The sequence below is a fragment of the Garra rufa genome, chromosome 20, assembly GCF_049309525.1.
Source record: "Garra rufa chromosome 20, GarRuf1.0, whole genome shotgun sequence".
Taxonomy (NCBI): Eukaryota; Metazoa; Chordata; class Actinopteri; order Cypriniformes; family Cyprinidae; genus Garra; species Garra rufa.
This window is the reverse complement of record NC_133380.1, coordinates 13,015,103-13,039,173: the sequence shown is the minus strand read 5'-3', so window position 1 is coordinate 13,039,173 and position 24,071 is coordinate 13,015,103. Positions and strand designations below refer to the sequence as shown.

Sequence of the window (24,071 nt, the reverse complement as noted above, 5' to 3'; positions counted from 1 at the left end):
CCATGCTCAACGTTTCCCGACTGCAGATCCAGCAGATGCTGGCCAAACTAATGAACAAGAACAGCTGAGGACAGCTGATGTAGTCTCTTCTCATACTCCGTTAAAAGGACGATGATTTATTTTTAGGAAAGACGTAGTCTTTTCTGATGCAATAAACTGTAGAGGGCTGTAAGAATGATGCGTCAATGGGAATGCCGTGCTTTTACACACGCTGTTCATATCTGCTTGTTATGAACAGATGCTTTAGTCATTTCAGTCACTCTGGAAAGGCATTCATAGCCAAAATTCTCGACATTATCGGCAGTTGTGTTTGTGTACCTCATTTCTGCATTGCAGTGACCCGCTGCCTTTAATATGCAAGTTACTTCATTGTCTTCCATGCAAAAAAACATGAAAAAGTTTTTAAAAAAACTTTTTTGATGATTTTTGTCATTCTTTGTTTAATTTAATTTTTTTTTTAAGTTAATTTAGGTTGTCAAACACATCGTTCATAGTACATAATGTTACTAACATACACAAGCTTTCCGTTTTACAAAGAAATTGTAATTTTTCTGTGCTCTAAAGGTGCTTTGCCTCACAAAGGAGATGTTATGCAAGTTAAATGAAAGTGTTTGAAATAGGAATAAAAGGGAATAATATGTCTACGCTTTTATAATCAATGGAGTGGCATGCTGGAGGCTGGAGTCATGCTGGTTATCTTCTACAAATTAAATTGGAGATCAATGAATTGGCTGTTTAGACGCAGTCATACATTAAAGATTTTGGTTTCTCTGTCACTGATTAAAAGTATTATAGCCATAAAGTAAGCAAAAGCAAAAAAAAAAAATAGAATTTTTTGTTTGTTTATGAAGGTGTATAGATAAAGATGCTTCCATATCTTATTTAATCATATACAGTGAGGGAAAAAAGTAATTGATCCCCTGCTGATTTTGTAGGTTTGCTTACTGACAAAGAAATGATCAGTCTATAATTTTAATAGTAGGTTTATTTGAACAGTGAGAGACAGAATAACAACAACAACAAAAAAATCCAGAAAAACGTTCAAAAAGTTATAAATTGATTTGCATTTTAATGAGTGACAATGAGTCACAAAACATGACTTAGTACTTGGTGGCAAAACCCTTGTTGGCAATCACAGAGGTCAGACATTTCTTGTAGTTGGCCACCAGGTTTGCACACATCTCAGAAGGGATTTTGTCCCACTCCTTTTTGCAGATCCTTTTTCCTCTCCAAGTCATTAAGGTTTCGAGGCTGATGTTTGGCAACAAACCTTCAGCTCCCTCCTCAGATTTTCTATGGGATTAAGGTCTGGAGACTGGCTAGGCCATTCCAGGACCTTAATGTGCTTCTTCTTGAGCCACTCCTTTGTTGCCTTGGCCATGTGTTTCCGGTCAGTGTCATGCTGGAATACCCATCCAAGACCCATTTTCAATGCCCTGGCTAAGGGAAGGAGGTTCTCACCAAAGATTTGACAGTACATGGTCCCGTCCATCGTTCCTTTGATGCAGTAGAGTTGTCCTGTCCCCTTAGCATAAAAACATAATGTTTCCACCTCCATGTTTGATGGCGGGGATGGTGTTCTTGGGGTCATAGGCAGCATTCCTTATCCTCCAAACACGGCGAGTTAAGTTGATTCCAAAGAGCTTGATTTTGTTCTCATCTGACCACAACACTTTCATCCAGTTCTCCTCTGAATCATTCAGTTGTTCATTGGGCTTGTACAAGTGCTTTCTTGAGCAGGGGGACCCTGTGGGTGCTGCAGGATTTCAGTCCGTTACGGCGTAGTGTGTTACCAATTGTTTTCTTGGTGACTATGGTCCCAGCTGCCTTGAGATAATTGACAAGATCCTCCTGTATAGTTCTGGGCTGATTTCTCACTGTTCTCATGATCATTAAATCTCCACGAGGTGAGATCTTGCATGGGGTCCCAGACTGAGGGAGATTCACAGTTATTTTGTGTTTCTTTCATTTGCGAATAATCACACCAACTGTTGTCACCTTCTCACCAAGCTGCTTGTCGATGGTCTTGTAGCCCATTCCAGCCTTGTGTAGGTCTACAATCGTGTCCCTGACATCCTTGGACAGCTCTTTGGTCTTGGCCATGGTGGAGAGTTTGGAGTCTGATTGATTGCTTCTGTGGACAGGTGTCTTTTATACAGTTAACAAGCTGAGATTAGGAGCACTCCCTTTAAGAGAGTGCTCCTAATCTCAGCTTGTTACCTGTATAAAAGACACCTGGGAGCTAGAAATCTTGGTGATTGACAGGGGATCAAATACCTATTTCAGTCATTAAAATGCAAATTAATTTATAACTTTTTGGAAATGCATTTTTCTGGATTTTGTTTTGTTATTCTCTCTCACTGGTTAAATAAGCCTACCATTAAAATTATAAACTGATCATTTTTGTCAGCGGGCAAACGTACAAAAATTAGCAGGGGATCAAATAATTTTTCCCTCACTGTCTTTCTGTGCATAGAGCTTTGAATGCACCACGCAAGCATTATATCTCATCGAATACCTCGTAGTTAGTCTTGGGTTGGATGCACAGAGTTGTCATTTGTTATCGAGTAGCAAAAATATGTGTGCGAGTCTGCTGTAGGGTCTTTTGAGTACTGTTTCTCACTGTTGCACTTTAAAAAAAGACACCGAATTGGAGCCATAACTATTTCCTTGGCGAAAAAATGTGATCGATTGCAATAAGATGTGAGTGGTGGGATTGATTTGAGAGGTACGAGAGGTGTGCTTTTGTCGTTTTCTCAATTAAAATCCACCTTGGTTTCTTCTGAAAGGAGAATTGAAAATAAGGGCATATTCTAGAAAATATTATGTACATTAGTAGAAGACATTTAGTGATTAAATAGCACCTTCGTTGAATAGTCTTCAAGTTATGGAGTTATGGAAAAAAGGCTCTTGCAGTGTTATTGTGGTAGCAGGCGGAGATCTTTTGGCAATATGACATAAGAGTATGACTGGATATGGATAATTGAATTATACTTGCCTCATGTCAGGAAAGCAGATGAAATGGTCATTAATTTACTTTTACTAAGTTTTTTATTTGATGATTTTTTTTTTTTTTTTTGCTAATGAAATGTTTAGAAGCATATTAGAAAGATAATAAAAGAATACAATCTAAACATTTCATAAAAGTGTATGCCAAAATCTGTTCACACTAGTGTAAACCTCAAGTCATTTAGAGTGTTTTTCTGCACCTTTCTATGATCACATTTACTGAACTGTGCATCTTCAGTGAGTGAATAATAAGTATTTGAAATTGAATTCGAACAGAAATGATGCATTTCACAAAAATGACTTGGTTTTTGAATATGTTTCTGGTACTGGCTTCTCACATGAATGTACTGTTTATATACCCAATCAGGCTGCTAACTCTTGCACTTGTTTTGCACATCTGCTTCTGCCTGGTTTACATCAACGCTTTTAGCAGTAAATTAACAAAAACAACACCGACATTAGCGGTGCAAGAAAAGTCAATATTGTTGAGACTGTCCAGGTCTGTTGACCAGGATGTACTGGAAAGACACAGCTGTTCAAAACCTTGCTTTTGCATGACTAACAAACGAAGTTGGTCCATGAACGCAAATGAAAATGTAAGAATTTTTTATGCCTTGGTGATTAACTTTAATTGACATTTAATTGACAAATAAATTAGCATCTTTGTGCTTTCAATATCTACCATCATAAAATATGATTTTAAGTTTACAATTTAGTTTATATACACTGTTTACAAAATTTTCTAAGGCCTTTTAGTTTATCTCTACCTGAACATCTGCATGTGATGCTCTGAAATACCAAAAAGAAAGTAATTTAGTCTGTCACACCCCACTGAACTGCTCTTATGTCTAATATGTTTTACTTTATGCCTATACACAATGCCTTTGTCACAGTAACACCTTTTATATGAGGGAAGATGCTGTATCATAGCTGTAATGTGCATGTTGTATATTATCTTGTTGATTGCAGGGTCAATCTATATAATGTATGTAGGCAGATGTGATGGATCAAGGACATTTGGAGCATAATCTTGCCCACAGGGAGTGATATGCTGTGAGAAGCTTGACATGAACTGCAATGAACTCTATTACTGTATGTTGGTACCGATACACAGCTGAAAAGCAACAATGTACACAAAACAACAGATAAGCTCCAAAAGGAGCTGTTACAAGCACCAACTGTGGTCGATATTTAATGTATTCAATATATTTGCAATTAAAAACAACTATGTGTCAACATTAACAGCTAATTTAAAAGTGTAAAGTGTAAAAATACGTTGCAGAAGAAGGTTTATTTTACTTTTTATGTAACCAGGCAAGTCACTTAAGATGGAGATTTCCATTTACAATGACGGTCTGGTATTGCTATGTAATGTAAATGGGCTATGATCTGTTAGATTGATGTACAATAAGCATATTACCTTTTCTATCACAATATCACTGTACAGTATGCTTGTAATATTTCCAAGTAAAGCATGTATTTTAAACTTTTTTTAAATTACAGGATATATGTACATCTAAGAAAGAGTCCTGTAGACGTAAAAGCATGTTATCTGGTTGGTTTTAGTCTATGTATTGTATAGAAAACCTGTATGTTGGGATACACTTGAAAAAAAAAAAGCAAAATATGACTGGCTGCTGTAAAAGGGAAAATTCTTTAACACATTTTTGTGCCTTTTTTATGTATGTAATCTAGACAATCTTGAAAAGCTTGTGTACAATTTAAACAAAATTAAAGTCTTTGAGAAAAAACAGTTGTGTTGTGTGGTTGTACAACTTATAGGAATGATAGTGTCCATTAAATGGTTAGGAAAAAGTCAGTAGAAACTGCATTTTGAAATACTGTATCTTCTCATATACAGTAAAGGCCAGATTTACTAACAGGTTGCGGCAGCAGAATGAGCGCTAAAAGGGTGCTTTTTCCACATTTGATGTTACAGCCATATTCCAAAATGGATTCAATTCATTATTTTCCTCCAAATTCTGCAAACAATACCCCATAATGACGTGAAAGAAGTTTAAAAATCTTTGCAAATGTATTAAAAATAAAAAACGAAAAAACACATGCACATAAGTATTCACAGCCTTTGCCATGACACTCAAAATTGAGCTCAGGTGCATCCTGTTTCCACTGATCATCCTTGAGATGATTCTACCACTTGATTGGAGTCTACCTGTGGTAAGCTGAGTTGATTGAACATGATTTGGAAAGGCACACACCTGTCTTTAAAAGGTCCCTCAGATAACAGTGCATATCAGAGCACAAACCAAGCCACAAAGTCCAAGGAATTGTCTGTAGACCTCCGAGACAGGATTCTATCAAGGCACAGATCTGGGGAAGGGTACAGAAAAAAATTCTGCAGCATTGAAGGTCCCAGTGAGCACAATGGCCTCCATCATCCGTAAATGGAAGAAGTTTGGAACCACTAGGACTCTTCTCAGAGGGGGCCTCCCGGCCAAACTAAGCAGTCAGGGGAGAAGGGCCTCTCTCTGGGAGGTGACCAAGAACTAGATGGTCACTCTGAAAGAGCTCCAGCATTTCTGAGAAGAACCTTCCAGAAGAACAACCATCTCTGCAGCCCTCCACCAAACAGGCCTATATGGTAGAGTGGCCATACGGAAGCCACTCCTCAGTAAACAGCACATGACAGTTTGTCTGAAGTTTGCCAAAATGCACCTGAAGGACTCTCAGTCCATAAGAAACAAAATTCTCTGGTCTGGTGAAACAAAGTTTGAACATCATGTCTGGAGGAAACCAGGCACAGCTCATCACCTAGCCAATACCGTCCCTACAGTGAAGCATGATGGTGGCAGCATCATGTTGTGGGGAAGTTTTTTCAGTGGCAGGAACTGAGAGACTAGTCAGGATTGAGGGAAAGAAGAATGCAGCAATGTACAGAGACATCCTTGATGAAAACCTGCTCCAGAGCGCTCTGGACTTCAGACTTCACCAAGCTATGAAGTCCAAGCAATTGTCTGTAGACCTCCAAGACAGGATTGTATGAGGCATAGATCTGGGGAAGGGTACAGAAAATTCTGCAGCATTGAAGGTCCCAATGAGCACAGTGGCCTCCATAATCCGTAAATGGAAGACGTCTGGAACCACCAGGACTCTTCCCAGAGGGGGCCGCCCGGCCAAACTGAGTGATCAGGGGAGAAGAGCCTTAGTCGGTGAGGTGACCAAGAACCTGATGATCACTCTGAAAGAGCTCCAGCATTTCTCTGTGGAGAAAGGAGAACCTTCCAGAAGAACAACCATCTCTGCAGTACTCCACCAATCAGGCCTGTACGGTAGTGTGGCAGGACGGAAGCCACTCCTCACTAAAAGGCACATTACAGCCCACCGGAGTTTGCCAAAAGGCAATACTATACTATCCCTACAGTGAAGCATGGTGGTGGCAGCATCATGTTGTGGGGATGTTTTTCAGCGGCAGGAACTACAAGACAAGTCAGGATTGAGGGAAAGATGAATGCAGCAATTCATCCTTGATGAAAACCTGCTCCAGACCACTCTGGACCCCAGACTGGGGCGACGGTTCATCTTTCAACAGGACATCGACCCTAAGCACACAGCCAAGATAAAAAAGGAGTGGCTATGTGAAAACTTTGTGAATATCCTTGAGTGGCCCAGCCAGAGCCCAGACTTGAATCTGACTGAACATCTCTGGAGAGATCTGAAAATGGCTGTGCACTGACACTCCCCATCCAACCTGACAGAGCTTGAGAGGTACTGCAAAAAAGAATGGGAGATACTGCCTAAAAATAGGTTTGCCAAGCTTGAGAATCATACTCAAAAAGACTTGAGGCTGTAATTTGTGCCAAAAGTGCTTCAACAAAGTATTGAGCAAAGGCTATGAAAACTTACAGATAAGGTGTTTATTTTTAATAAATTTGGAAAAATGTAAAAACAAATTTATTTCACGTTGTCATTATGGGGTATTGTTTGTAGAATTTTGAGAAAAATAATTAATTTAATCCATTTTGGAATAAGATTACTAATTACTAATATTACTAATATGTCAAATTACTAGTATATATGACCAAAAGCGTGTCTTAAAGCAGGCGGTAATTTGCGCTGCTCTTGGTGGATTGCGTTGGTCATTATGGAAATAATCTGACTGTGTTCTATAATGTGCGCATTGTCAGTAAATCACACACAAAATTTTCCCCTTCCATCGGTGCTTTTACGAATTGTGTTCTAATGCTAATTTACCCTGTTTAGTAAATCTGGCCCTAAGTATGGTTTTCAATGTTAAAAAGTTTTTAGAAAGATCTCACTGAATCAAAAACTCATTCATTCTCATATTGTTTTATATCACCTTACCAATGTAATTTTTGCAATTTTATGCTATCTTTTAGGGCCCAACACCGAGTGAGCCTTTATTGTCACCCACTGACTACAGGACTAAATCCCCATCCTCAGAAAAGGAGATGTTCCATATCCTTCCTAAACTGCAGGCAAAGAGAGCCGACTTCCTCACCGTCATGCTTACAGGAAGCCTACACCAGCGTCGGGCCTTTACAGCCACACCACCTGAGACACAAGACGAGGGACCCAGAGATGACGATGTCACGAAGAGTGAATCTAGTAGTGGCGCAAGTGAAAAGAGCACTGAACGTAGTCAAGATGGAGCTCCATCCACCTTAGTGGCTGACGATCCACACAAGGAGCCGAAAGAACCGGGTTCGGTGGCTGATGTAGATCCTGACCAAGAGGACGTCTCAAAAACCCTAGTTTTGTTTTCGCCGGGAGACACAAAGAAATCTCCAAATGCCATAAATGGGACTGAAGTGGATGAGGGTGTGGCAGGATCTGGTGCACCTCAAAATGAGCAGTTAGATGAAGTTGGTCAACTAGAGGAGGAGATAAAACAGCCAGAGAGGCCTATAGATGCAACTGTTGTGGATTCATCCATACAAACATCTAAACCAGTGGTAACCATCTCAACAACTCAAGTGGCCTCAGCCTCAATTGCATCACCCACTTTCTCCAAAGTGGAGCGAACTTTTGTACACATCGCAGAGACAAGCCATCTGAATGTCATGTCTTCCAGTGGTGGACAGGGTCCTGAACTTTCAGAGGAGGTTGAAGACAACATAAAAGACAAGCCAGTCTTTTCTCAAGAAATAGCAAGTGCCCGGAATGAAGTCACCTCTCAAACTCTTACAGAAGGACCTCAGGTACTTAATGTTCTTGGTGGACCAAATGAGACCAGTGAAAAACAGGATGACCTTCTGATTCCTCTACCCTTAGAGTCAAAGGAACCTATCCATCAAGATTCATTAACTGAATCCAAACAGGACAAGCAACCAAAAGAGGAGAACACAAGACTTGAGAACGTTTCTAAACATCCACGACCAAGGAGCAAGAGTCGAATCCCTATCCTACTCCCGGAAGAGGATCCAGGATCAGATCAATCCCTGTCCACCAAAGAGCAACTGCGTAGAAGAGCTGTGCAACAAGACCTGGCCCGTCAAGTCGTGGAACGACAACGCCAGGTTCGCTGGAATAGACTAAATTCGAGGACTTCGTCCTCGATATCTTGTGGAGATGAGCCCAAGAGACCTTCAGAGACTCTTTCTACTACGGGGTCAGAAGAAGACATTCATGAATCTGATGATTCCATCAACAGGCTGAAGAAGGAAGCTGAGGAAAAGTACCGAACTGAGTGGCACAGCAGGATCCCGCGACCAGTCACGCCAATAAGAAAACCTTCAACTAAACTAGTAGTTGCAGCTCCGGTTATCCAACCCGAAGCTGGGAGTGCAAAATTAAAGCATAAGGCAAGCAATGGGTAAGTCTGGTTTGCATTTAATTACAAATTTTTCTCAACCCTGTTGACGAGGTGATACATTATGTGGATAATATTTTGTTTTGTTTTTCACCTTAGTCCTAAAGTGCAATCACAATCAGGATCGAGTGCTCCAGCACTTCACACAAGATCTAAATCAACACTGTCCCGCTCCACCATGTCAAGTGGAAGTAATCGCATGCCTCTTTCCTGTATTCCGCCATCATCCCGTCGCAGCTTGAGCACTGCAAACTGCACTTTCTCTTCAACCCGAATAGCTAGTCCTTCACCCCACAGGCTGCCCCTGCGAACTGCAGTTAGCGAATCCCGCAAGCAGCCGCTTGCCCTCCGAGCCACTGTGGAGCTCCCTGTGAAGTCTAGGACTACTACTTCTGGTGGTCCTGCAAAGGACGTCAAGCCGTCACCAAACCAACCCACTGCTACTACATCTGTCAGGAATCGAACCAAAGCTTCTGCTCATTCGAAGAACACGGTTCCCTTGAAAAGGGAAAAAAGCACAAGCAACAACACTGCTGCAGCCAGATAAGACACTGTGACTGCTGTTTACTGGGATTGTTTCTTCTCAACTACTTGAACATGTTGCCTCAAAATGTAATCTGCCCCATTGACCAAAATTAACAATTTTTTTAATTAATTTAATGTTCTTCCTAATCAATGAATGGCTAGTTACAGCTTTGGATACTGCACCACATAATTTTATGTTGTACTATAAGAACTTTGATGAAAGTTTCTTGGAACATTTTAAAGGAAATGTCACATTTAGCTTACACGGTGCTATACTGTATATGTGTTGTTCTGTTGTGCATATTTCATTTGATATATGGTTTTTGAAGGTGTACCTTATTATTAGTTAGATGCCAAGTTGTCTTTGGCCCTTGACACACAATGATAAAATGATTATGTAAAATTATTTATAACATCTGAAACAATCATACAGTATATCACGTGTATTTAGCCAGCACAAATGATTATAATCCACCAGACACACAGAACGTTGTCAAATCTGCCACATATCCATGGACAAATGCACAAATTTCCTCTGGTCTGCAGCTCGGCCCTCTTTGTAAACCTTGTGATGATGGGCATGCCTTGTCTTTAGCTTGTTACAAGTGTTTTATGATACTGCTGTATGCTTGTACATATTCTTTTCAGTATTTCTTGCAGAGACCTCTTTATTTTTATCAGGCAAAGGAAATGGTAAAAGATTTGGATTTTAATTTTGTTAATGGAATATATTGTGGGTTCTACACCATCTCATTTTCTAAGCATGGCAGAAATGACACCATTATTAATAATTGTCAATACGGATTATTTATAAATGAACAATTCACACCTCTTTTGCTCTTATTACAATGGTGAGATGTTAATCAAGATTTTTGTTGGAATAAGGAGCATAAAATGATCAAGTCTTAATCGTGTTTCGTTGTTGTTTTTCTACACTAGACACATTTCACATTCTTACCGTTCTAAACTTTATCCAGCGTTTTTGAAAAAAGTAGCCAGGCACCGCCAGCATTTTTGATCCTTTTCACTAATATTTCATAGCCTCCAGAATACACAGCCTAATTTTTAATCAAAAGAATCCAGGTAAGTTATTTAAAAAAATTAAATTTGAGTAAAAACCTTGGAAAATCAAATTTTTATTAAATACTATGCCTACATCTGGATCATATAGAAGGTTTGCACTTACGTTACCCGAATGCGTGGCCATATTGACAACTCGGATGTACACAACATTATGGATTGCACAGTTAATGTACCACTGAATACATTGTTCTGCTAATTTATGCTGCCTAAACCACGAAAAATTCATGTAGAAGCTGCTAAATCATATGGAAAATGACTTTGTAAGCAGGAAGGGGTGCAATATTTTGACAAACTAAAGTTAATAGGTGGTAAAGATACATACGAGCAGTATTAATTATTAGACTAATATTTCACCTACCTGACTGGAAATGATAAGCACAAACATGAATGTTGTGAAGATTCTTGCCCTGGAAATCCAGGTTCAGTTTGACCAACCACAAACGCTCTTTGTTCCTCAGACAGTCTTTTGCACTCTTCTCCTTGATATGTTGTAACTTTTGGCAGTCTATTGTACTCCAAATGTTTTTCCCAGTCTGACTGATTAGTACAGCCCAAAACACCAATTGAACATTTTAAGCAGCAATAATCAGCAAAATATGGGAGTTTCATTCGGTTCAGCGGCATTGTTTACGTTCTGTGCCGCCAATTTGCTTGATGAGCGTCCTGAAAGCCCACTATTTTTCATACATCTGCTTACATATCATATCGCTCGTTTGTGCGTTCCTCGCCTGTTTTTTGATCGGCACATTATGGACTCATTCAGGAGATGCGTATAGCGCCCCCGAGTGAATAACAGTGAAAACGCGGAAACCCGGAAAATTCCATGTTTGGAGGGGAAGCACCGTCTCATAAATAACAGGAAATTCCGTGTTTTGTGGGGAAGGAGTTAAAAACAATTGCATAATTAAACTATATAATTTAACGAGCCAGCCAAAAATATTCGCAAACTCATTCATGTTACCAGTTCGGATCAGAAAATGAGTCCTTACTGAAATCACATCTGAATTCCCCACAGAAAAAGACGCTTCAACTTTGTTTTGTAAATTAATAATATATTTTAAAAAAATTAATATTTTAATATGTTTTTCTTATTCTCGTAATTCAAGAGCTGACCAAATCTTGCAATAAAAAAGAAAAAGTAGTAAGTAGTAAAATGCCTTTTTATCATTTCAGATGTAATACAGATATCTCCCTTGCTATTTGAATCCAAAAAAGGTCATTTGTGGAACCAATGTATTTTCTTGTTCCCCTCTCTGGCTAGTCAGGTGAGGGATTGTGAACTTTTAAAGCCTGGAACTCTTCTTTTTCTTGGGTTTACCAAGACAAAGACCTTCTTGTGTCTCATAGAGGCTCTGAAAAGCATGACCGGGAACAGTGTTATGATAACATATAGCAATTCAGCATCCCCTCAGACTACTCTCAGCTCGCCGTTCACTGCAGACCAACCCGAGAGTTTCTCCAGAACGGAGCAGATTTTATCAAGACCATCTAGATTCGGATGGGAGAGTGGAACGTTCATTCGGATATCAAATCTATTTGTTAGATCATCTCACTTTAAGCTATGAGGTTTGAAGACATCCTACATGAAATCGGTGGTTTCAGCAAGTTCCAGTTTCTGGTTCTATACATCCTATGGCTCCCACGCATCATCCTTCCACTGCACTTTCTGCTCCACAACTTCATCTCAGGCGTGCCGCCCCATCACTGTGCCCTGCCTCACTTGGATGGCACAGGAAAGGACAGTGCTGAGGTGTCGGCACAGATTCTGGCACTTGGCATCCCACATAATGCAGATGGATCCTACAGCTCCTGCAAGATGTACCCTCTTCCCTTGGACTTTGACCCTAATGGTGACCTTTCCCTAGTTTATGGAAACCGAACAAATGTGTCGGTGCCATGCCAGCACGGATGGGTATATGACCGCTCACAGTTCACCTCAACAACCGCAACTGAGGTCAGAATGTGCAAGATGTTTTCCTGTATATGTTAATGATATTTTAAGTTGCTTACTATATCTGCTACAAAAGTTAAAAGGTCTTTGTACCTTATGTACCCCTAAATGGTACATATTAGTACTTGGCACATGACACTACGAGTCAAAAGTTTTTGAACAGTAAGATTTGTAATGTTTTTTAAAGAATTCACTTCTGATCACCAAGCCTTCATTTATTTAATTCAAAATACAGCAAAAGCAGTAATATTGTGAAATATTTTAAATAACTGCTTTCTATTTGAATATATTTTAAAATGTAATTTATTCTTGGGATCACAGCTAAATTTTTTAGAATCATACTCCAGTCTTTAATGTCATATGATCCTTCAGAAATCATTCTAATATGCTGATTTGCTGTTCAAGAAAACTTTTTATTATTATTATTATTATTAATATTTAAAACAGGATTTTTTTTCAGGATTCGTTGATGAATATAAAGATCCTAAGATCAGCATTTATCTGAAATAAAAAGCTTTTGTAACATTATACACTATACAGATCAAAAAGAAAGTCAGTATAAAAATTAGTTATTTTAAGAAATGAATTATTATTAAATTAATAATTTTACTTAGCAGGGATGCTTTAAATTGCTCAAAAGTGATGATAAAGACATTTGTAATGTTACAAAAGATTTCTATTTCAGGTAAATGCTGTTCTTCTTAACTTTCTATTCATCAAATATATTAATAATACATGTTTTTTAACAGCAAATCAGAATTTTAGAATGATTTCTCAAGGATCATGTGACTGGAGTAATGATGCTAAAAATTCAGTTTTGAAACCACAGGAATAAATTACATTTTAAAATATATTCAAATAGAAAGCTGTTATTTTAAATTATATATATATATATATATATATATATATATATATATATATATATATGTTGCTGTACTTTAAATCAAATACATGCAGGCATACTTGGTGAGCAGAAGAAACTTTAAAAACCATAAAAATTTTACTGTTCAAATACTTTTGACTGGTAGTGTACATATTAGTAATGTTCTTTATAGACTTTATCTGTATATTCTCTTAAAAATATGTAACAAAATCAGAAATATAAAAAAAAATGTAGCCTTGTTTAGTAAGTTATGACTTGTCTTTTTTTTTCCAGTGGGATTTGGTATGTGACAACAAAAAGCTAAATCAAGCCCTTGCCACGTTTTTCTTCATCGGAGTGACAATTGGTGCTGTCATTTTTGGCCAGTTGGCAGACAAGTATGTTTTTTTATTAACATTATTTTTTAAAACTATTTGTTCCAGACTTCTAGCATCTTTTTCCTCAATGAACCTTTTACAAGATTTCTTAGGCAGTACGCCGGTCACATGACTTTTTTACAATCGAGTGTCTTTACTCACATGTCTGAGGTTGAAAAACGATTAATTCCCCTTGATTTGTTCTGCATGTCTGACTTTTACAAATTCATATGCTTTTACAATAGAGTAAAAATGTTCTTTGACTCATCATTTGTCATGGAGCATGTCACACATCCGAAACTGCTTACCTCAGGCTATCTGTGTAACAAGCAAGACAGAGAATGTGCTCAAAATTTTCCATGTGATTCACAATGTTCAAATATCCTGCGTAGTTAAGTATATCTTATCTTATATCACTCCACAGGTTTGGCCGTAAGCCGATGATTCAGGTTTCCTTTGTGGTCAGTTCTATATTTGGAATTGTTGAAGCTTTTTCTACATCTTACGTGATGTTCGCCATAGCGAGAACCTTGTGTGGACTGGCCTTGACTGGGATGTCTATCACCACTGTAGCCCTGTGTATCTATCCATTTCTCATTTCTTTTCAATCCCTCTAGTCAAGATGAAATCAAAGCTGATCCTTAAAGGAATAGTTCAGCCAAAAAGAAACATTACCCCATGATTTACTCTCCCTAAAACCATCCTAGGTGTATATGACTTTCTTCTTTCAGACGAATACAGTCAGAGTTACTGTATATTAAAAACTGTCTTGGCTCTGCCAAGTTTTATAATGGCAGTGAATGGGTGTTGAGATTTTGAAGTGGAAATAAAGTGCATCCATACATCATAAAAAGTACTCCACATGGCTCTGGGGGTTAATAAAGGCCTTCTGAAGAGAATATGTTTGTGTAAGAAAAATATCCATATTTAAAACTGTTTAAAAAGTTTTACATTTAGATGTTTTACTTACACAAATGCATTGATTCACTTCAGAAGGCCTATATTAAGCCCCTGAAGCAGTGTGGAGTATTTTTTATGATGGATGGATGCACTTTATTGGACTTCAAAATCTCAACACCTATTTACTGCCATTATAAAGCTTGGAAGAGCCAGAACATTTCTTAATATAACTCTGATTGTATTCGTCTAAAAGAATATACACCTAGGATGGCTTGAGGGTGAGTAAATCAAGAGGTTGGGTGAACTATCCCTTTAAAACTCTACCAGATAATACACACTTGTTTTTCACAGAATCAGTCATACCATTTTGCTGTCTGTTTGCATGGCTGTTAATACATTTATAAATTCTGCTCAATCTTCAGGTGTTGAGTGGACAGATGTTAAACATCGCACATTTACGGGTACCATTATCAGCCTGGGGTGGAGCATAGGAAACATGCTTTTGGCTCTTTTGGCATACCTCATCAGGGACTGGAGGCACCTCATCCTGGCAGTGACTTCACCTTGCCTTGTGGGCATAATTGCCTGGTGGTGAGTGGTGGAACTGCAAGTGAAAGAATAACACTGGGTATTGTGCATGAAAACGTGTGTATTTCAAATACAAATGATTAAAGATAAAATGAAGGAAGAAAAGATTGTCCATTTTTATTTATTATTAATCAACAAACAGTAAAAAAGTTAGATAAAATGCCCTTAATAGGGAAGCCCAGGTATTAAGACTTGTATGGCTTAATATAATGTAAATGTTGTCTCTTGTTGAAATATGTAGTAGAAAATCCATGAAAGATTTATATTATTTAAAAAGTCCACATCAGTTTAATACATATTTTAGCTACTGGCGCAATCTGTTGCTATTTTCACCGTAACACAACTCGGAAAATAAAATACTGATACGATGACCACAGCTGTTGAAAGACCTTATAGGTGGCAATGGAAATAAGCGTAGGCTTAAACCGAATGTCGCACAAGGAGAAAGGCCCCAGGATATCGAGTGAAATCCATGCTGAGAAACTCCTTCAGTGGCCGTGGCGTCATGACAAGCGTCGCATGTTTACATCCTGCCAGGACGGCATCTAGCGTTTCTTGTCTCTGCCGTTTGTGAGCTCTTTCAGTAGCTGTGGTCTACTAAAAGCCTCATAGGCATTAGGGCTAAAGTGGGGAGAACAAAGACGCTGGTCTTTCGGAAGTTTTATACATCAACAGGCATCTTCCCATTCTTTTCTCCTCTTCTTATCACTAGGAAAGCAGTGAAAACTTCTCTTGTTGCCCTTCGACTGAAAATTACAACCAAAAGCCACACAATGTGGCATCGTATAAGTATTTTATTTTCCAAGTTGTGTATTCCAAGTTGTGTTGTGGTAAAAATAGCAAAAGGTAGTGCCAGTAGCTTACTGTGCGCAGCCATTTTATGTAATTGAAATAATGGAGCCCCCATAGTCCAAAATGTGTATAAAACAATGTGGATTTTTTAAATAATGTAGTCTTTCATGAGTTTTCTACTACATATAATTGTATGTATCTTATGTGTTCTTTACAAATATGTATTTTCAGGCCTTCAATTGTGTTTAATGGATAGGCCTACAAGAGCATTTTTCTCCTGTGCATTTTATTTCAAAAGGTGGATTCCTGAGTCAGCAAGATGGCTGCTGGCCAACGGCAGGGTGGAAGAGGCGCAGAAGTATCTCATTCAGTGTGCTAAGATGAATGGAAAGGACAGTTACACTCATAAATTAGATACTGAGGTAAACATATCTAGCCATCCTCCTGTTTATTATTATGATATTCAGTTTTGATCTCATGCTTTACCTCTTCATTAACAACTAAATAAATCATTTTGACTCTCACCTATTTAGACCTTAAAGAAAATCACAGTTACTGAGGTCTCCAGCAAGAACCATTCCTACCTCGACCTAGTGAGGACACCGAAATTAAGGAAGATTGTGTTTCTCTCAGGGATTTTCTGGTACGTGAGGAGCTTTCTTTCCTTTTCCATAGTAATGTCAAAAGCTTTGAACTAACAGTCTTTTGTTTAAATCTAAAGGTTTGCAGTTGCTTTTACCTACTATGGCATCAGCTTCAACCTCACTGGGTTTGGCCTGAATATCTATCTCACGCAGTTTGTCTATGGAGTTATTGAAGTCCCAGCTAAGGTCGGGACCTATTTCACTCTGGATTGGATTGGACGCAGAAACGGCCAGGCTTGGTCTCTCATTATAGCAGGAGCTCTGATTGGACTAAACAGTATAATCCCAACAGGTAGGCTAATCATTCATCCTGCTGCCTTTGTCTTTGACCTTCACTCATTTTAGGATAGTGTGGCTGGAGGAGCAAACGACAGACACAGTGGGTGTGGCGTCAGGCCTCGGAGAGAAAGTGAGAGAAAAGTGTCCAAAAGGGGAACTTAAAGTGTCCAAATAAACGGGGAATCTGGTGTCCTCGTGGTGAAGGGGTTCCGTGAAGGAGGGGCAGTGTTCAGTAGGGAAGGGTCCAGGCAAGGGGCGGAGTCCGGCTTCATTCAATTCACGTGCTCCTCATCACACGCCTCCAGCCCGGGATGTTTTCGCGCCCCTCCTCTCCCATACACACCCACTCCTCTCCCACACCCCCCCCCCCCTCCCAAGCGACATCCCCGTCGTCTGGTCGCCACCCACGCAGGAGTGCTACCTTCCTCATCCAGGCTTCAGCGGTCAGAGTGGGCGGGGATTCCTCTCCAAGGCAACGCTCCCTCTCGCAGCACACCGGAACAGGGAGAGAAAAAAAACAGCATTTAGTCGACAGCCTCAACCAACCGCAGGATAAGTGATTCTAACTGAAACATCACTTACCCCTTTTGACAGACACAGTGGGTGTGGCGTCAGGCCTCGGAGAGGCTTTTATTAAACAGAAAATGAAAGAAAAGTGTCCAAATAAACGGGGATTCTGGTGTCCTCGTCGTGAAGGGGTTCCGTGAAGGAGGGGCAGCGTTCAGTAGGGAAGGCTCCAGGCAAGGAGCGGAGTCCGGCGACTGCATGCGCTCCCCGCTTATGTCCGGAGCTCGAGGGGCGGTGGCATCTCTGGCAGCAACGTCCTCCTTCTGCTGCTCTGCGGCACTTTCGGGGGATTCGACGGCCCGGCAACCAGGCCCGTCAGCCGACTAACGGGTGCGGCATCCGTCCGGACACGTGGGGTCCGGCAACTCGTCTTCTGGCGGTGCTGGCTTCCTCTTCACCCCTTCCTGGACCCACGAGGACACCAGCGTGCATGCACGGGGGAGAGACCAGTCTCCTGAGGAGAGGCGCGCTCAGCATTTAAACAGCGGCATTTATGAGGCTTCATTCAATTCACGTGCTCCTCATCACACGCCGCCAGCCCGGGATGTTTTTGTGCCCCTTCTCTCCCATACACACCCACTCCCGTCGGGAGCCTGGAGAAGGGTGGCGAATAAGGGACGGGGTGGTGATGATAATTGGGGGGAGGCAGCCGACTCGTCACAATAGATATTAATTATTCAAGAAATTGAATTGGTTTTGCTGTACTGTTTCATCCACAGAGTTTGCTGCTGTGCGCACAGGGATTGCAATTATTGGGAAAGGATTCTCTGAGGCAGCGTTTACCATTGCATACTTGTACACGTCCGAGCTTTACCCTACTGTACTCCGGTAATTTTAATTTATTTTGTATATACAGTCAAGCCCAAATTCATTTTCATTTTTTTTTATTAGAAATGACACAGATGTCTCCCAGAAGATAATAAGACGATGTACAAGAGGCATCATTGTGGAAAAAATTATTACTCACCTTTTTTTTTTTTTTTTTTTTTTACATTTGAACAAAAAGTGGCATGTCCAAAATTATTCATACCCTTGGCAAACTGTCACAGACTATGGGAAAATCCAAAGTTCTATACCATTCCAAATAGTCCAAGCTGTTCTGTTTTTAAGCATATTACTAATCAAAAATTACGTTTTGATATACACTCTTAAAAATAAAGGTGCTTCAAAATGTTCTTCACAGCGATGCCATAGAAGAACCATTTTTGGTTCCACAAGAACCATTTAGTCTCTTTCTTACCTTTTTATAATCCGAAGAACCTTCTTTCGCCACAAAGAACCTTTTGTGAAACAGAAAGGTTCTTCTGTTTAAAGGTTCTTAATGGAACCATTTAGACAAAAAACGTTCTTCTATGGCATCGTGAAGCACCTTTATTTTTAAGAGTGTATTAGCAGTAGGAAATGTATTAAAGGAGAAGTCCGGTGTGATATTGACCTAAAGTGTGTTGAATCATTATACCGGCCCTTGGAAGTCTACCAATGAAATGTGGAGCTACTTTGTGCCTCGTAAATGGCATAAAACAGTGATTTATTTACATGGCTACTCCGATGCCCTATTCACCCTCATTGACAACCTGCTGTTAGCATCGGCTAACTAACCCCAGATTTCGGACTGCAGGGCACAAACCGAGATGAGATATGCAAGGTACGTTCACACTCGGTATAATGATTCAACACACTTTAGGTCAATATCACACCGGACTTCTCCTTTAAATATCGTCATGGAACATGATCTTTATTTTTAGTATCCTAATGATTTTTGGCAAAAAAAGAAAAATCAATGTTTTTGAACCATACAATGTATTTTTGGCTATTGCTACAAATATACCCATGCTACTTAAGACTGGTTTTGTGGTCCAGGGTTTGTTTTTTTTTGAGAAAAGGAATAAACAACACTTAAAGTTTTCAAATTTAGAGTTAAAATAAATTAGGTTTTTGGAATGTAGGATCTCACTCTGCTTCTCTGTATCTTTTCTAGGCAGTGTGGCTTGGGCTACACCTCTTTCCTAGGCCGGTTAGGAAGTTCGCTGGCTCCCATGGTCATATTATTCGAGGACATGTGGCGCTTTGCACCGTCTCTAGTGTTTGCTACCACTGCCATTCTTAGTGGATGTGTGGTCTTCCTTCTGCCTGAGACCACGAATGTTCAGCTTCCAGAGAACGTTCTGGATATAGAGGAGGGCAGGTATAGTATCATACAACCAGTACATAAGCATACAAAAATAGCTTTCTGCTGAATCACACAAAATGTGAAGTACTGTTCTACGAGACTTTAAACAACCATCTCAAATAATGCTTTTAAGCGACTTACACTACATACTGGATCTAACTGTGAAATGCTGTGAAATATTGGTCTTGTATTTATTTATTTATTGATCTATTTATTAAAGGCACACAGTATCCACAGAACCAGAGAGGAATGTTGAACTCACTGAGATGAATTCAGCGCCTGTGGCTTCACGAGAGAAGGATTCATGAAGGCAAAAACTGTCTGAAAAACAGTGATTCCTTACAATAGCCAACAAGTTCAACATCCTTATGAATAGATGTGAATAAATAACAACAATTGCAAGACATTTATGGTGCACAAGGGATATAAAAACATATTTGATGTTCTTGAAAATGAGAATTTCACAATCCTACAAAAAATCCCCACCAGCCTAAAATGTCATTGAATTAACAATAAATAGCTGTCTATTAACATAAAGTGTTGTTTTGTGTATTTTCTCTTCTGTAGCTTAAAAAAATTTAATGGTGCAAATATTTGCATGATTCTTGTGTTCTTGTTTATTATGCATTAACTCTTGCTATGAAAAGTAAAAACAGAATGGAATGCAATACAGTAGGCATGTAATAGAATTTAGAGAGTTTTGACTTTCAGCACATTCAGTTTATACACCTTACAGAATCTGCCAAATGTTAATTATTTTACCAAAATAGGAGGGATCATACAAAATGCATGTTTATTTTTTATTTAGTACTGACCTGAATTAGATATTTCACATAAAAGATTTAAGTTTAAAAATAGTCCACAATAATAATAAAGAATAGTTGAATTTAAAAAATGACCCTGTTCAAGAGTTTACATACACTTGATTCTTAATACAGTGTTGTTACCTGAATGAGCCACCGCTGTGTGTGTGTGTTTTTTTTTTTTTTTTTTTTTTTTTGATAGTAGTTCACGAGTTCCTTGTTTGTCCTGAACAGTTAAACTGCCTGCTGTTATTCAGAAAAATCCTTCAGGTCCCACAAATTCTTTGGTTTTTCAGCATTTTTGCGTATTTAAACCTTTTCCAGCAATGACTGTTTGATTTTGAGATCCATTTTTTCACACTGAGGACAACTGAGGGACTTATATGCATCTATTATATAAGGTTCAAATGCTCACTGATGCTTCAGAAGTAAAAACAACACATTAAGAGCTGGGTTGTTAAAACTTTTGAACAGAATGAAAATGTTTTGCTAGTACTGCCCTTCAGAAGCTACAGAAGATTAGTTGCACATGAGTCCCTCAGTTGTCCTTAGTATGAAAAGTTGGACCTCAAAATCATACAGTCATTGTTGGAAACGGTTCAAAAACACAAAAATGCTGAAAAACCAAAGAATTTGTGGGACCTGAAGGATTTTTCTGGAGAACAGTAGGCAGTTTAACTGTTCAGGACAAACAAGGGACTCATAAACAACTATCACTAAACAAACAAACAACTGTGGATCATTCAGGTAACAAGAAGTGTATGTAAACTTTTGAACAGGGTTATTTTTTATAAATTCAACTATTATTTTCTCTTGTGGACTATGTAAACGTCTTTTATGTGAAATATCTTATTCAGGTCAGTACTAAATAAAAAATAACGTACATTTTGTTTGATCCCTTTTATTTTGGTTATTATTATTAACATTTTGCAGATTCTGCAAGGTGTATGTAAACGCTTTGACTTTTAAATGTTTTAAAAATAATATTATATAGCAAGAATGAGTACTCGACACAATTCTGATGAACAGTATTTGTATTTTAACAACAACTTTCTTGTAAATTATTTTATTATGTTACGCTGTGTTACCACAAGTATGCGTTTGAGAACTTTAGTCTGTCAATCATCTTTCAATAACACTCCTTAGCGGCAGGGGGTGCAAGTGCATCATATACCTCTTTAAAAACAACTGAATGAGGCGTAGAAGAATTTCACAGGTCAGCTGTTCGCTGACGTGCTGCTCTTAAGCTCTCAAAAGAGTTTTAATTCTATTGGGATTTTATTAAAATATGACTGTGAACAACATGGCAGATCCAAGACGACCAAACAAGATTTTCCGGTGAGTATTATCTCTGTATTTGAAAGTCTTTAAATGATTGAGGTGAGAGTTTTGATTGGCTCTCGTTAGCATCACTGTTAGCAACAGTTCGGCTAATGATTAGACGAGATTAAATCAGATTTTATATAGTTTTTCCCCCTTCAAATGTATATATACATCCAGTTTATATGTATGTTTTATATATAAATGCCTAATAATGTGTTTTAAATTGTAACATCAATGAAATGAAACGAAACATCTAACGTTATGTTAATTTTTACACGTATTAATAATACAACTGTATGTAACGTTACTGGATCGGTATTATTGCACGTTTCTGTTCTGTTCACCTAGTTGTATTTTGTTTTGGGTTTCTCTGATGAAATCGTGATATTTGTGTTATGTGTATTCTCTAGTATGAAATAAAATGACTTCATTAATTGTCAAATGTCAATACAAAATATTTGCTTCATAGCTACAAGCCACCTAACACAGAAACCAACCCCACGTTGGAAGATCCTACACCGGATTACATGAACCTACTCGGCATGATCTTCAGTATGTGTGGCCTGATGCTCAAGGTGACCTGACTAGTATTTACATAAACACCTGTGTTTACAGTAAACACTGATGTTTACTTTGTCTGTTTCATTGTTTATGACTAAAACATGAGCGGATTGTTGCACAGCTGTGATTTAATGTTTAAATTGTGGTGTGTTTGTGTTTTCTACAGCTTAAATGGTGTGCGTGGATTGCAGTGTACTGCTCGTTTATCAGTTTTGCCAATTCACGAAGCTCAGAAGACACTAAACAAATGATGAGCAGCTTCATGTGAGTTGCTTATGCTTTGTTATTCTTATAATATAATACAAGTGTATTCAAATATACTGGTTCTGGACTTGTATGCCAAAGTAAACATGCGTTCATTCCTTCAGGCTGTCTATATCGGCCGTCGTGATGTCGTATTTGCAGAACCCACAGCCCATGTCACCACCGTGGTAACAAATAATCCAAAACCCAGTAAGCCATCTCAGCAGGGACGGCATGAGAACCAGCTGATCCACCCACTGTCCTTCTGGAACGCAGGGAGGCACACTCATCAGCCCAGCTGGCCAATCAGAGGCTGACAAATTGACCGATGTAGCTCCTGTTCGACCGTTTCAACTTTTCTCAGTGCTCACCAGGTTGTTTTTATGTATGTGACCACACTATGGTAAAATATTCATATGCTGTGAATGATTTTGAGAAATAAATGAGCGATTTTGTGCACCGCTTCAAACATTTCTTTGTGGTTGTATTTTTCAAACTGTATATACACAAGTAATTAGTGCTAATTAGGACACTTTGAAGTGCAAAACTAGAGATTGATGTTAATGTATTCATCCTGCAGCTGCTGCTTCTGACTGAATGTGTGGACAGAAGTTTAAATAAGCCTTTTATTCTGAAAGATTTAGTTTTTCTGAGAAGAAAACTGACATAAAGCACTGCCAGATTTGTGTCCAAGATGGATTCTGCACAGGCCTGGAGGATTTTAGGAACAACTGGCAACTCATGAGCTGGTGTTTTTGGATGTATTATTTTTCTTATTATTAATTCTTAATTTCTTAAAAGAAATTTTTTTTTATTTGTCCATAACCTGTTTCACCACTAGGTGGTAACATTTTATCTCATTACATTGCTTTTAATATCAGAATTTAGGTCCGTTATCCACCTTTTTCTTCCCGTAAGAGTAGGCGTGGCCATTTTGCAAATTTTATGGGTCTGGCTTCAGGTCTCAACTGCTTCCAACTATTTTTAGCAGTACAAAACAGCTCGTTTTCCTGCTTAATATTGCAGATTTCTGTCTTACCATGTTATTTTAATGTTTTATCTTTATTTTGAGCACACTGGTGTGTAATACAAACTGTTTTAACGTTTACTGTACGTTGTTATTATTATTCTCCTTAGTTCCCTATAGCGGCTATTGAACCGAAAGTCTCACCCATAGGCTTACTATGTGTTCTGATTGGCAAGTATATCCTCTCCTTTGATGCTATATCTTTATCCACAACAAACCTAATTGCAACGAATATGAGGTGTGAATCTGCCTCACTAATCAAAAAAATAATTAAATATATTAACATCTTTTTTTTTTTTTTTTTACAATATTGGTAATGTTTAGAAATTATTGAGTGTTTTATATAAGAGGCTTATTCATAATAAATCCACAGCCTGTAAAATGCCATTCAAAGTATCCCCCCCCCCCCCAAAAAAACGTCTTGTCTCTGGGCTGATTTCATAATATTTAAAAAAAATATATATATATTTTAACATATTTATTTAATTATTTTTGCTCCGTGCTGGCCAGTTAAGAATTAACCTTTGCATAAATTTACTGTATGATCTAAAATAATACGAATCACAGTTTGTTCAA

At 38.6% G+C, this 24,071-nt stretch overlaps 3 protein-coding genes across 3 annotated transcripts in view; all 3 read left to right on the top strand.

The window, feature by feature from the left end:
- ttbk1a (tau tubulin kinase 1a) overlaps positions 1 to 10,234 on the top strand; it is a 40,936-nt gene extending 30,702 nt beyond the window's left edge. Inside the window, exons 14-15 of the mRNA XM_073825992.1 lie at positions 7,368 to 8,803; positions 8,900 to 10,234. Of these exons, the coding sequence (XP_073682093.1) occupies positions 7,368 to 8,803; positions 8,900 to 9,347 (1,884 nt within the window). The 3' untranslated portion in view covers positions 9,348 to 10,234. The remainder of the gene's footprint in view (positions 1 to 7,367; positions 8,804 to 8,899) is intronic.
- A 1,632-nt stretch (positions 10,235 to 11,866) lies between these two features.
- On the top strand, positions 11,867 to 20,049 carry slc22a7a (solute carrier family 22 member 7a). The gene is made up of 10 exons (XM_073826152.1): positions 11,867 to 12,362; positions 13,516 to 13,619; positions 14,023 to 14,177; positions 14,921 to 15,089; positions 16,177 to 16,300; positions 16,412 to 16,521; positions 16,600 to 16,814; positions 18,088 to 18,196; positions 19,347 to 19,553; positions 19,759 to 20,049. Exons 1-10 carry the CDS (start codon positions 11,970 to 11,972, stop codon positions 19,844 to 19,846), a joined length of 1,674 nt encoding a protein of 557 aa, XP_073682253.1. The 5' UTR covers positions 11,867 to 11,969; the 3' UTR covers positions 19,847 to 20,049.
- Positions 20,050 to 21,541: 1,492 nt separating this feature from the next.
- Positions 21,542 to 22,939, top strand: wdr83os (WD repeat domain 83 opposite strand). Its single transcript, XM_073826248.1, has 4 exons — positions 21,542 to 21,679; positions 22,134 to 22,239; positions 22,392 to 22,489; positions 22,594 to 22,939. The coding sequence occupies exons 1-4, from the start codon at positions 21,630 to 21,632 to the stop codon at positions 22,658 to 22,660; spliced, it is 321 nt and encodes a 106-aa protein (XP_073682349.1). The 5' UTR covers positions 21,542 to 21,629; the 3' UTR covers positions 22,661 to 22,939.
- Positions 22,940 to 24,071: the final 1,132 nt, after the last annotated feature.